The 14,316-nt window shown below is 42.4% G+C and overlaps 1 protein-coding gene across 1 annotated transcript in view; it reads left to right on the top strand.

Moving 5' to 3' along the window:
- The window catches only part of marveld2b (MARVEL domain containing 2b), a 47,298-nt gene that overhangs the window by 17,575 nt on the left and 15,407 nt on the right, over window positions 1-14,316 (top strand). The window contains exon 4 of the mRNA XM_060836264.1: window positions 11,016-11,161. Within this exon, the coding sequence (XP_060692247.1) occupies window positions 11,016-11,161 (146 nt within the window). The remainder of the gene's footprint in view (window positions 1-11,015; window positions 11,162-14,316) is intronic.

The following is a 14,316-nucleotide window of genomic DNA, read 5'->3' as shown; positions in this document are numbered from 1 at the left end:
TACAGCAAAGTTTTGAATCCATAAGACCATCCGATAAAGAAGCAGACTCAGTCAATTTGGCCCTCTGAATCTGCTCTATCATTCAATCATGGTTGATAAGTTTCCTAAACCCACACTCCTGCCTTCTCCCTGTGACCCTTGGACCTCTTACTCAAGAGCCTATCTATCTCTGTCTAAACTACATTAAATTACTTGGCCTCAGAAAATGTGGAGGCCATGAGTACCACAGATTCATCACCTTCTGGCTGAAGAAATTCTTTGTCATCTCAGTCATAAAGTATCGTCTCTTCACTCTGAGGCTGTGCTGTCTGGTGCCTGTCTCCTACTAATGGAAGCATCTTCTCCACATCAATTCTAAACAGGCCTTTTGAGTATTCTAAGTTTTAATGAGATTGCGCCCCCACCCCCGCCAAACGCCCATCCTTCTAAACTCCATTGATTCCAGACCCATTACTCGACCACTCCTCATATGACAAGCTCTTCATCCCTGGCATCATTTTTGTAAACCTTCTTTGGGCTCCCTTTTAATGCCAACCCCCTTTAATCTTTCCTTAGATATGCAGCCCAAAACTACTGTCAATATTCTAAATTCAGTCTGACCAGAGCCTTATACAGCACAGTAGCACATCTCTGCTCTTGTATCCTAGCCCTCTTGAAATAAATGCTAAAATTGCATTTGCCTTCCTAACTGTCAACTGAACCTGCACGTTAACTTTGAGAACCCTGAGCTAGAACTCCCAAGTCCCTTTGTGCTTCAAATTTTCAAAGCCTTTCCCTGTTTAGAAAATAGATTATACTTCTATTCTTCCTACCAAAATGCATGACCTCGCACTTTGCCACATTCCATTTCATTTGTCACTTCTTTGCCCACTCTCTTCACCTGTCAAAGTCCTTCTGCAGCCTCCTACTTCCTCAATATTACCTGTTCTACCACCCTACCTTTGTGTCATCTGCAAGTATTGCAACAATGTCTTCGGTTCCTTCGTCCCAATTGTTCGTGCATGATGTGAATAGTATGGTTCCATCACTGACCTCTACAAAACTCCATGATGCTGCCAAACTGAAAAAATAACCCTTTTATCCCCACTCTCTGCATTCTGCCAGTCAGCCAATCCTCGATCCATGCCAGTACCTTGCCCCTAACACGATAGGCTTTTATCTTTCTTAGCAGTGTGCTGTCCAACACCTTGTCAAAAGACTTCTGGAAATCTAAATAGATCACGTTGACTAGCTCTTCTTTGTCCAGCTTGTTATCTCCTTAAAGATTTCTAACAGATTTGTCAGGTATGATCTCCACCTGACAAGACCATTCTCAGTCTTATTTTACCATGCACTTCCAACTACTCAGCAATCTCATCCTTAACGGACCCTAAAATCCAACCAATGCAGGGGTCAGGTTAACTGACTAATCTTTTGCCTCTTCTCCCCACCCCACCCTTGCCATTGTAAACACTGACATTGCAGGAGCCATTTTTCTGTCCTCTGGGACCCTCCCTTGCTCCAATGATTTCTGGATGATCACGACCAACCTCCTCAGCTATTTCCATTGGAACTCTGGTGTAATCTACCCAGTCTTCATTTATCCACCTTCAGACCTTTCAGCTTCCCCAGCATATCCACCTTGGTGATGGCCAATACACTGACCTCTGCACCCCTGACTCTCTCGAAGTTCAGTGTACTACCATCAGTTTTTAAAGTCTTTCCACTAATCTTCACCATGTTGTATGCTTTTTCTTTTGCTTTCATGCTGTCTCTGATTTGCCTTGTTTACCATGGCTGATTTGTCCTCTCCCTGGTGTGCTCTTTCTTTCTTGCCCTGAATTTCTAATGTGCCTCCTGAATTACCTCCAGAAACTCCTGCCATTGCTGCTTTACCATTGTCCCTGCTGGGTTTCCCTTCCAATCAACTGCGACCAGCTCCTATTCAAGAGCTTTGTAGTTAGCTTTGCCCAGTTGTAATACCGTTGCATCTAATTCAAACTTCTTCCCCTCTAACTGCAGGGTAACTTCTATCATTATTATGGTCGCTGCCCCTTTGGGTTTCCTTTATCTTCAGTTCCAAAATCAAGTACCTTTATTATTCATCGCCAAATTCAGAATTGCCTGTTCCCTCGTGCGCTCTGCCACAAGCTGCTCCAAAATAAATCTCATAGACATTCCATGTATTCCTTTTTCTTGGCATCAATGTCAGCCTGGTTTTCCCAATCCACCTACATATTGAGGTTTCCCTTGATCATTCTAATAGTGCCTTTCTTACAATCCTTTTATAAGATATCCTGATTTTATTTTCTGCCTCATATCCTGACTACTGCTTGGAAGCCTGTACGTAATTCTCATAAGGGTCTTTTCTCCTTTTATGGTTCCTCAACTCTACCCACAGATTCCACCCCTCATGACTTGATCACCTCATGTCATTGATTTAATTTTATTTACTAAGCAGGCAACCTCATACCCCACTGTCCACAGCCTAAGTTATGTGGTCATCTGGACTCTGGTCCCAGCATGATTCAGGTGGAGTTTCTCCCATTGGATCAACTCCTCCTTCCCCAGTACTAGGATTAGTGTTCCATGAATTCAGACCTGTTTCTCCCACGCCAGTTTTTAGAGCCATGTGTAATTTTGACCCTGTGCCAATTAACTTGTGGCTCAGGTAGTAATCTGCAGGTGATTACTTTTTTTTCGGTCTGCTCATATTCCCTCAGCAGACCCCTTTTCCTATTTCTACCTAAATGATTGGTACTTATATAATTGGACCACAGTAACTGCATCTTCCTTTCTTGCTCCAAGTTCTTCTGCCACCAGATGAGAGATCCTAAATCTGGGCACCAGCAGGCAATACAGCTTCTGGGCCTCTTGATCCTTGCCACAACACAGTTAATTTGATTTATTGCTGTCATATTTGCTGAGATACAGTGAAAAATATTGTTTTGCATGCTAAGTGGACAAATCAAACCCTACATAATTACATCTGCATAATACAACAGAATTGAGAAAATTAGGTGCAGAGCAAGAGGAAGAGAAAGTGTCTATTCCCCTGATTTATACTATCATCAATTACAATTACATTTCTCTCCTCTCTCGAATAGCTCCTTGTACCATGGTGCTCTGATCAGTTTACATATCCTCCTTACAGTCCTTGCTCTCATCCACACAGGGATCAAGAATCTCAAACCTTTTAAACATGCTCAAGGCTGAGGCTCCTGCAGCACAACCTACTGGATCTTTCTATCTGCCTTGCTTATAGTCAGGACAGGAGGGTGTGACTACTGACCAAGCTCAAGGTATTAATCTGAGGGCAAGAAGAAACTTACTGAGTCAGCTACTTTCAATCTTGTAAAAATGGTTTTTTGGCAAACACATGGAATAATTTGGTGTAGGTCCATACAAATTAGCAAGATTTTCATTTTAATTCCTGGTTTATTTATTTACCTTAAGAGAAATTCAGTTCTCCAATATTAACTTCAACATCAACTGCGCAGGGTAGGTTTAGTTGACTACTCCTAGTTGTTATCCAATAACTGCTTATAAAATGTCAGTTCATATAGGTATTTGAGGACAACAGGAATTAAAGGAACAGGTATATTATGTTTACACAGCTCACTCGAATAACCAGATAGAGGTGTTCTAAATTCATTGTCAAATTTAAAGTGACAATGCTAACTACTGACAGGGTTGGTAGCCAAAGGACAAGAATATGGTAAATGAGCAAGAAGAACGGAGTTTTTTATTTGTTTGGCAGAGGGCTGAATTGGAATGCAATACCCCTGCCCCTTACTAGGACAGTAACATTCAGGAGGAATTAGATTAATATTTGGAAAGGAGAAAAAATCCTATCCAAGTGATAGAGGAAAGCAGTGGAATTAATTTGATGGTTTTTTTCAAAAATTCAAGTATGTAATTAGCTGAATGGCCTCCTTAATGGAGAAATTATTTCTCAAGTTCTGATTCAGGCAAAGTTAGTTTGAATAGAATTGAACCCTCGACCACTCCAGTCTCTGTATTGCTCAGTTTAGTTAACTAGCTGCTGAGAAATAATGGTTTTTTGAGTGTTCATTGTTAATTAGAATTATTTTTAAAATGTATGATTTTGAAAATATGGCTGTAACAACTCAAATCAGTGACAGATGGGAATTATAATATATTCAGTGAGATTCTAGGGTGTGAACCTTGTTTTGACGAGGTTACATACCCTGGTACCCAATAGATTTTAAAATGCCAAATAAAAACAAATACTGAAAATGCACGAGAAACTCAGCAGATCCGTTGGCATCTGTGTAGAGAGAGAGAGAGAGAGACACTGTTAACATTTCAAGACTACAATGCATTTGCAGAACTGAAGAGTTCAAAAGCTATTGGTTACTGGAACTTAAAGAAATTTCTGTGTAGCAAACGAGTCAGAGGAGTCGATGTGGGGTAGAATTTAGATTCTTGGGACCACCACTTTTTAGAATTGAAGTAACTATCATTTGGTGAAATTTGCAGGTCGTCAAATCAAGATGTATCCGTCGCATCAGGAGAGATAACTTAGAAAGTATAGAATGGGTTGCACAAAATATGTAAATTTAAAATAGGCAATTTGTAGGTGGTGCTTAAGGAAAGAAGGATGAATTAGATGCTACAGATGAATTTATAATATGTTGGTAGTCATAGCCATTTACAAATCCAAAAACCACAAAGCAATGATCCATACAGCAAGTAAAATACTGAATTACACTGCCAGAAATGCACCGTACAAGTCAAGAAGTCATGCTGTAGCTGTGTGCACTCTGCACTCTGGTCATCGTTAATATAATCTATATGGCAAATGGACCTACTGTTGAAAACAGTTGAGATGAGGGCCAAAAGAGATTTTAGTTACGAGGAGGATCCAAAATGGTGGCAATCAAACGTGTTTGCCTTGCTGAGCACTATGCCATTACTCGGGCGAAGTGGTACTTTTACCCTTCCCATCTAAGCTGTTTAGAAGAAAACTGATAGTTTAATACCTGAAATGCTACATACCTTTTATTTTAGTAAGGGAAGATGACTAGAGCCAAAGGATAGAATAAATTGCAATAGGCAGGATATTCCCCTGCAGCATTGGTCATGCCCATGACTACCCCAAAATCCTGGTGGACTCACCTACCCAACAAGTCTTGGTTGCAGAGATGGCGAAACTCCGGAAGAAGATCGAGGCGTCGATTGAAGAGAATTGTAGCAGGCTGCAGCTGACCTTGACCATGCCGCAGAAGCATGTGTGGGAGCTGTCGGGTTTCAGGAAGCGAGCGGAGGTTGAGCACCAGACTGCGACATCAGAGACTGTGGTCGATTCCTCGGTGGGACATATCCAGGCCCTGGAGAAGCAGATGCGGGCCTTAGTACAAAAGGTCGACCACCCAAGAATTGGGGTTGAAGAAGAAACATCTGGCTGGTGGGGCTGCCAGAGCGAGGAAGGCAAGCAGCCAATCAGTTTTTACGAAGAATGGTTGTTGCGATTTCTGGGCTGGGAGGTCGAGGCAGGCTGGTGCGGATTCAGAGCCCACCAGGTGGTGGTACGCAGGCACAGTTCAGACCAGTGCCCCTGCCCAGTCCTAGTGTGATTGTTTGTCCCTACAGGACTAGAAAAGGAAATGGAAGCCTCCAGATTGCTGGGAAAGGATCCATAGGGCCTAATTTATAAAGGATCAAAGATTGTTTTTTCAGGATTTTTCTGCGGCAATGATCCACAAGGGGAAGTCCTTTTGAAGTAAAGAAGAGTCTGAGGGATCTGGATATTCGGTATTCCATCTGGTACCTGGTGGTGCTCCGTTTTAACCACGGAGGATCCGTGCATGTATTTGACTCCTCAGGAAAAAGAGAAGAACTCTCTGGACACTTTGAAATAGACCAGATGGTCCAAAGGGCATGGACAGTAATGGTACTCTTTTCCTCTGTTCTCTTTATTTTTTTCTCTATCACATGTACTTCTCCTTTTTCTTTATTTCATTACAGAAAGTGTTGTTGGGTTTTTTCCAGTCATAATTGAGGTCAGTGTAGAGTTGGGGATAGGTGAAGTGCCCACTTTTAATTTCTTTGACTATAATATCTTTCCTTTATCCTTCACCTTCAAGCTAGAAGGTGTTGCGGTGGTGTATGGGGATAGTGTAAGTGCCCCCTGTGGGCAGGGGAGTGTCTCCCATCGAGTGTGTTTTTTGTACGTTGTAATTGGTTTAATTTGGTTTTTAGTAGAGGTAGTTTGTGAAAGTTTGATCAACATAGTTTTAGTGTGTATTTCTTCTTAGACTGAGTCTCCGTTCACTTGCACTTGGCGTGTTGTGAGTAGGGTTCTTCCTTTCAGGGGCCCAAGGGTTGTTATAGAGGGATATGGCCAAGTTTCTCTTTAAATGGTGCACCTGGAATATTATGGCGAGTCACTCACCGGTCAAGAAAAAAAGTACTTTCAAGTCTCAGGAAGGAGAGAGGGCTGTTACTGGCCTGTTGTAAGAAACCCATCCTGACGATAAGGAACTCCTAAAGTTACAGCAGGGTAGGTTTGATTGGATTTTTTTTGTCCTTTTGACACTAAGATCAAGTGGCCATACCTGTCCAGAAGAGTATCCCATTTAAGGTATTAGATCCAGTTAAAGATGAATATGGGCAGTTTGTCATCTGTAAAGATTTTCGGTTAGATTAGATTACTTAGTGCGGAAACAGGCCCTTTGGCCCAACGAGTCCACACCGACCTGCTGAAGCGCAACCCACCCATATTTTTTCCGCCTTCACCTAAACACTACGGGCAATTTAGCAAGGCCAATTCACCTGACCACATCTTTCGACTGTGGGAGAAAACCGGAGCACCAGGAGGAAACCCATGCAGACACGCGGAGAATGTGCAAACTCCACACAGTCGCCCATGGTAGGAATTGAACCCGGGTGTCTGGTGCTGTGAGGCAGCATGCTAGTTATTTCTTATTCACTCAGCTGGAAGCAACAGATGGGAAAGCAGCACTGTCTGCTCGGGGCACTGTTGAAGACAGCCGATACAGCATATTTTGATAGACGATCCGTGACTATAAATTGTAGCGAGTCACAGCTCTCCGGGTTGCTTTGAACTCCATGCTCACTCCGACAGTGAAGAGAGAACTCTTCTGCGAAACAAAAACATGGCAGTAGCCCAGGCAAATACCAGGTGTATCTGGCCAGGAAAAAGAGCACCCTCCAATCCATTACATCAGTTTGAAGGCAGTGGGATTTTTACATGTGACTCTAAAGAGATCAATGCGGCATTTCGGAGTTTTTACTCTGAACTATATCAGTCAGAATGCTGCAAGGATAGAAGGGATAAGATGGAGTTTTTTTGTAAGAACCCGGATCTTCCGAGTGTAACCTCAGGGCAGTTGTCTCTTCTTAATGCCCACTTGACAGTGCAAGAGATACAGGAGGCAGTAAGACACTTCCAAAGTGGGAAGGTGCCTGGCCCTGATGGTCTTCTGAGTGAATGCTATAAAGAATGTATAAATATCCTGTCAGAGCTGATGCTGGACATTTACAAATTTGTACTGTCATGACTGCCTCCCACCGTCACTGAGAGGCTAACATCTCGCTCTCCCTCAAGAAAGGGAAGACCCTGGAAGCCTGTGCTTCATATAGGTCTATCTCATTGTTAAATTCAGGCTTTTAAAATTTCATCTAAGATACTTTCATTGAGATTGGAGAAGGTGTTGCCTCATTTTGTTAAGGAGGACCAGACTAGTTTTATAAAGGGCTGTAGGTCCTCTAATAATATTAGATTACGACTGAATATGGTCCAAGTTTGTTAGCAATGATGGGTTCAGGGTTTGGTGATCTCTTTAGACACAAAGAAGGCCTTCAATCGAGTGGCCATATCTATTATATCCTGGAGCAGTTTGGTCTAGGTGAGGTCTTTGTCAGATGGATGGAGGTCCTATATAGTGACTCTCTAGCTGCGGTTCTCATCAATGGTGTAAGATCTAGTAATTTCAGTATTGGTAGGGCAGTCGGCAAGGTTGTCCCCTCTCACCACTATTTACGTTTTGTGATTGAGCTGCTGGCAGGGTTTATCCATAAGGATCCTAACATAGCTGCCCCAGAAGTGCATGTAAGTTTACATTAGATGCAGATGACATCTCCTTGTATCAAACCTGGCTGTTTTTGTACCCCACTTAATACAAAGCGTTAATTTATTTGGCTCCTTTTTGGGAGATTAGATCAATTTTGCAAAGTCAGAGGCTATGCCCATGGAGGGTCTTACAGCAATACCTGATATCGAAGGTGAATTAAGATTCCCCTTTAAACGATCACTGGGGGTTTTCTTTCCTTAAGTACTTTTGTTACTCCCACCTTTTGATCATTAAGCTATTTAAAGCTAATTTTGCTCATTTGGTTGACCTGAAGAAGGGCTTATGCCCGAAACGTCGATTCTCCTCCTTGGATACTGCCTGACCTGCTCCGCTTTTCCAGCAACACATTTTTCAGCTCTGATCTCCAGCATCTGCAGTCCTCACTTTCTCCCAGATTAGAGACCTTCAAAGATGGGAGGCCCTTCCAATTTCCTGGTTAGGTCGAATAGTGCTACCTTCCTCGTCTGTTATATCCCATGTGAATGCTCCTGCTGATATTTCTCAGGCAAATGTTGTGGAGACTGACTGGGTGGCTTACTACTTTTTTATCTGGCGTCACAGGCAACCCCTTGTTATGCTTGCCAAGTTGCAGTTACTCTAAGGTTGGTGGGAGTAGAATTTCCAGATATTAAGCAATACCAACTAAGCTCCCTGTGTCCTAGGTGAGCAACTGGGCTGGAGGACCCAAGGTCCATATGGTTGGGTATCAAGGTCTCCCAGGCAAAGTGCACTCTTACTAGTCTTTTCTTTATGGATAAGATGAGGACAGTTATGGAATACTGTGGGAATTCAATCACTATTAATACGGTCAAACCTCTTCTTTAGGGGCGACACGGTGGCTCAGTCTTTAGCACTGCAGTCTCAGTGCTAGAGACCCAGGTTCAATTCCCGCCTCGGGCAACTGTCTGTGTGGAGTTTGCACATTCTCCCCGTGTCTGCGTGGGTTTCCTCTGGGTGCTCCGGTTTCCTTCCAAAGTCCAAAGATGTGCAGGTTAGGTGAATTGGCCATGCTAAATTGCCCGTAGTGTTAGGTGGATGAGTTGGGGTGCCTATAGGGGAGTGGGTTTCTCCTTTGGAGAGTCAGTGTGGACTTGTTGGGCCGAAGGGCCTGTTTCCACACTCTCTACGGAATCTAATCTAATCTAATCTAACCCCTGTCGTTGGTATGCTGGGATTCAGGCCAGGGGCGATGGACCCTGGATTCAAACTGTGGTAACTAGGGGAGTCTCCTGTTTGAGAGACCTGTTTTGACGGGGTGGTCAGGATATCTTTCTACCAAATGAGTCACAAGTATGGATTGCCTGGCAGAGATCTTTTTGTTACTTTTAGGTCAGGGACTTTATCCAAAAAAGAAGGCTATTGACCAACCCCTATATCTGTGATAGAGAGAAGAGAATGCTTCATGCTGCAAGCACTCTCTCGGTTAGTACCCTCTAGCACCTACAGGAGTGCAGTGCCTTGAACGATATTGGTGACTGTGAGGTCAAGGAGCAAGATTTAGGAGTCGAGATCCCCTCCGATTTGGCAAGACGTTTGGGAGAATGTGCGAAAGGTCTCGATCTCTAACAGAGCACACGCCATGCAGTTGAAGATTCTTCATAGCGTTCACTTGACTCCCCAGAAATTCAAAAAGGGAGCACCTCCAATGTGCCCCAAGTGCAAAATAAGCATAGATACCCTCACTCATTGTTTGTTTGTAGTCATGCCTTAAGCTTGGTAGGTACTCGAGTGCTGTGGCAGGGGTAATAGAGGGAGTCTTGGGCACCGAAGTGAAGGTATCTCTCCTGTTGGGCTTGCCTGATTTATCTTCCTTAGACATACCTGGGAAAAAGTTATTTAACATTCTTATTGTGCGAGGAAGAACATTTTGAGCTGGATATCTGAGAACCCTCCAGACCGGTTGGGTAGCAAAAGTTAATTATGGAACATATACCTTTTGGATTTTCTCACAAACATGGGGCATCATAAAACAGAATATTTTTGTAAGATGTGGCAGCCCTCTTTGAATTATCTGGAAGCAGATTTGTTTGCCACTTTAATTAGGGCATTTGTTTAACTATGGTGATTAGGTTTAGTGGGCCTTGTGACCTGGGAGGAAGAATCCTGAATAAATACTGGTGTAATAATTAATGCTCCTGAAGGTTGGGAGCTTCTCCTTTGTTGCACTGAATGGCTTTATTTTATTTATTTATGTACTTTTAGATTTGTAGTGAGTTCAGTTTTGATTTGTTTTGTAGAGTAGGGTAGTAGTTCATTGTAATTGTTGTTACAATTTTAAATTATATTTTTGTAATTTTATTTTGTAAAGGAAAAAAAAAACTTTCTCTATGTAAAAAAAAATTAAAATCCAAAGACTATAAAAGGAACAAATACGAATGTTTAACATAATCATGGATTCGGGAAGAAGGAATATGTTACAAGTGATTATATTTTCTGCTTTGCAGCCACCAAACACTTCAGAAGCTTTTTTTTAAAATTCACTTGTGCGATGTGGGTATTGCTGGCAACACCAATATTTATCATCTGTGCCCTGTTGCCGTTGAGAAGTGAGGAGTTACATTTCATGTGCTCAGGGTGGACCCGCAATGTTAGGAAGGGAGCTCCAGGATCCTGACCCAGTGACTGAGAATGAATAGCAAATTTTTCTTCCAACTCAGGTAACTAGGTTAGAGGGCAACCTGCAGGTGGTGACGTTTCCATGTGCTGCCCTTCCCCTTGTAGATGGAAGTTGTCGTGTGTTTGGAAGGTTTTGTCTCAGGATTCTTGCAGAATTTAATCATTGGCTTTTGGGGCTTTGGAACCTCCTGAATAATGATGTCAATGCTTGGAAAAGTCAGGTACCCTTTTATGCTATTATTCTAAGCTCCTAGATTCCATAGAAATATAACTCCAGTTTGTGTTTGCTTTTAATTGTAGAGTGCGTTGGGAGTTAAAGGTGATAGATCTGTTGCTGCTGATACAAACAAAGAATTGCAACCAGTTGAAATGAAACCAACGGTACTAAGTGGATATATTCCTGCAGGGCATATTCCAAAACCACTTGTGATGGCTGACTATGTAGCGTGAGTATACGTTTACAAATTTTTTACTTTTTGAACCCTGGATCCTGTCTGAACAGTGTTGACAGTTTGGGGCTGTGTCACACTTATACTAAGTAAAACCGAGATGGGGTGGGGGTTGAGATAATTATTTTGCACAATTTTGTCTTTAACTGGGGGTGGGGGTTTAAATCTCACCATGTCAGAATGTAAATTTGAATTTTTAAAAAATGTCGTAAGTAGTAAGTTCATAGTTGTAAAAACCCACCTGGTTTACTGATGTCCTTTTTATGGAAGGAAATTTCTCCATCCTTACTTAGTCCTGCCTATGTCTGATTTCAGACCAATAGTGATTTGGTTGACTTAGTATGCCCTACTGTGCCACTCGTTGGATCAAAACCACTACAAAATCAAAAGTGAGAAATAGAAACAAAGAACAAGAGTAGGCCACTCGGCCTTTGTGCCTGCTCTGCCAATCATTATGTTCATGGCTGAAATTCCAATTCCACATCCTGTTCTTGCTTTTGCTCATTATGGTTTGATCCCTTTAACCTGAAGTGTTATAGCCAATTCCTCTTGAAATCATACCATGTTTTGGTCTAAACTGCTTTCTGTGATAGCCAATTTCACAGACCCACCAGTCTCTGGGTGAAGAAATGTCTCCTCATTTCAATCTTAATTGATTTACCTCATATCATTAGACAGTGACTCCTACTTCTGGACTCCCTGCCAAGATGTCCTTGCTGTATTTACCCTGTCCAGGTTTCTGTGAGATTCTACTCCCCGTGCCCTCAATTTTTTTGAACTCCAACATGTACTATACTAACCTGTGTATATGCCACAAGCCCCCGCCCCCCCCAGGTCAGTCCTGCCATTTCCGGAATCATCCTGGTAAACATTTGTTGCACTCCCTCTCGAGCAAGATTATCTTTCCTTAAATGAGGAGACAAAAACTGCACACAATGTACCAGATGTCATCTAACAAAGGCCTTGTAAAATTGTACTCATATCATCTTGCTTTGAAGGCTAACACTTCAATTTGGTAACTTAAACATGCAGGTACAGCAGGTTGATACCTTACATGACAGGTGTATGAGGTCACCCAGGGTTTGCACATTCTCCTCTCCATTTCTCGCCATTCAGATAATCTGCCTTCCTTCCTGTTTTTGCTACATAAGTGGATAATTGCACATTTATCCACCTATACTGCATCTGTCATGCATTTGCCTGCTCGGTGTGTCCAAATCACACTGAAGCACATCTGCATCCTCCTCACCACTCACCCTCCCAACGAGTTTTGTATTGTCTGCAAACTTTAAGGTCTTGTATGTGATTCCCTCATCTAATCGTCTGTAAATATTAGAAATAGCTCGGGTCATCTGCCAATCTAGTTTCTATTGATCGCAATACACTATCCTACTCCCATGTGTTTTAATTTTACACATTTTATTGAAAACCTTCAGAAAGCCCTGAATAAACCACATCCACTAGCTCTTATCCATCAACTCTACTAGTTATATCTTCAAAGAATTCCAGTAGATGTCAAGCATGATTTCCCTTTCATAAATCTATGCAGACTCTGTCCGATTCTGTCACTTTTTTTTTCCAAATGCTCAGCTAATAATTATTTTATAATCAGCTGTAGAGTTTTGACCTCTATCAACATCAGGCTGATAGTCTATAATTCCTGGATTTATCTCATCCTCCCTTAAATAGAAGGTTTATATTTGCTACCTCGACCACCAGCATTGACCTCGGCACTAGCAATGACAGACCTAGTAAGTTCGCCGGCAACAACTAGGGGCTTGCACCAAAATTTGGAAACCTGTCCCATAGGCTGGTCAGGTGATCGTCTGACATGACAAAAACAGAAATTGTTGGAAAAACTCAGGTCTGGCAGCATTGTGGAGAGAAAGCAAAAGTTAATGTTTCAGGTCCAGTAATACTTTTCCAGAACTCTAGTTTCTCCAACTGTTTTTGTTTCTGATTTCCAGCATCGGCTGTTCTTTCGGATTTTAAATAATCTGGCATTCTGATTCTAAGCATATGACTAAATCTGAGACCCCACTCTCACTATCCCTAGGTGTGTCCTGTCCTGTGAGCGAATGGACCCAGCAGAATTGTCATTTGAAGTGGTATACAATCAAAAGCCAGTTATCTGTTCAGTCCTCAGCATGCATTTCATTTCCCATGGCAACTGGTTAAACATGAACAAGGAACCCATCTGCAGTTTACTTTCCATTGTCAACCAACCACCCCAGTCTCCCCAACTGATGAATCAGTACTTTGTATGAAACACCAGAACACTTGGACAAAGCATTGAAGGTGCCAAGGGAACAGAATGTACTCCAGGATTGGGGACTTGAATATTCATCTCCAAAAGTCACTTAACAGTGCTATGACTTGCCAGGGTTGGGGGTCTAGCTATAGGGACAGGCAGAATAGATGGGGATATCTTCTTTGGAGCATCAGAGGCTGAGGGGTGACCTTAGGTTTATAAAGTCATTACGGGCATGAACGTAGAACAGTACAGCGCAGTATAGTCCCTTCAGCCCTCTGTTGCACTGACCTGTCAAATGAATCTGAAGCCCATCTAATCTACACTATTCGATTTTCATCCATATGTCTATCCAATGACCATTTAAATACTCTTAAAGTTGGCGAATCTACAACTGTTGCGGGCAGCGTATTCCATACCCCTACTAACTGAATAAAGAAACTACATCTGTCCTATATCTATCACCCTTCAATTTTGAGCTATGTCCCCTCGTGCTAGCCATCGCTATCTGAGGAAAAAGGCACTCTGTTCACCCTATCTAACCCTCTGATTATCTTATGTCTCTAAGTCACCTTTCAATCTTCTCTCTCATAAAAACAGCCTCAAGTCCCTCCCCTTCCCTCGTAAGATCTTCCCTCCATACCAGGAAACTCCCTAGAAAATTTCCTCTGCACCCTTTCCAAAGCTTCCACATCCTTCCTCTAATGCATTGACCAGAACTGTCCACAATACTCCAAGTGCAGCCACACCAGAGTCTTGGACAGCTGCAGCATGACCTCATGGTTCTGAAACTCGGTCCCTCTACCAATGAAAGCTAACACGTTGTATACCTTCTTAACAACCCTATCAAGCTGGTTGGCAATTTTGAGGGATCTATGCACATGGAAACACAGAGTGCTAT

The sequence above is a fragment of the Hemiscyllium ocellatum genome, chromosome 2 (genome assembly GCF_020745735.1).
Source record: "Hemiscyllium ocellatum isolate sHemOce1 chromosome 2, sHemOce1.pat.X.cur, whole genome shotgun sequence".
NCBI lineage: Eukaryota > Metazoa > Chordata > Chondrichthyes > Orectolobiformes > Hemiscylliidae > Hemiscyllium > Hemiscyllium ocellatum.
Note: the sequence above shows the minus strand (reverse complement) of the source record. Positions and strands in the feature narration are given on the sequence as shown.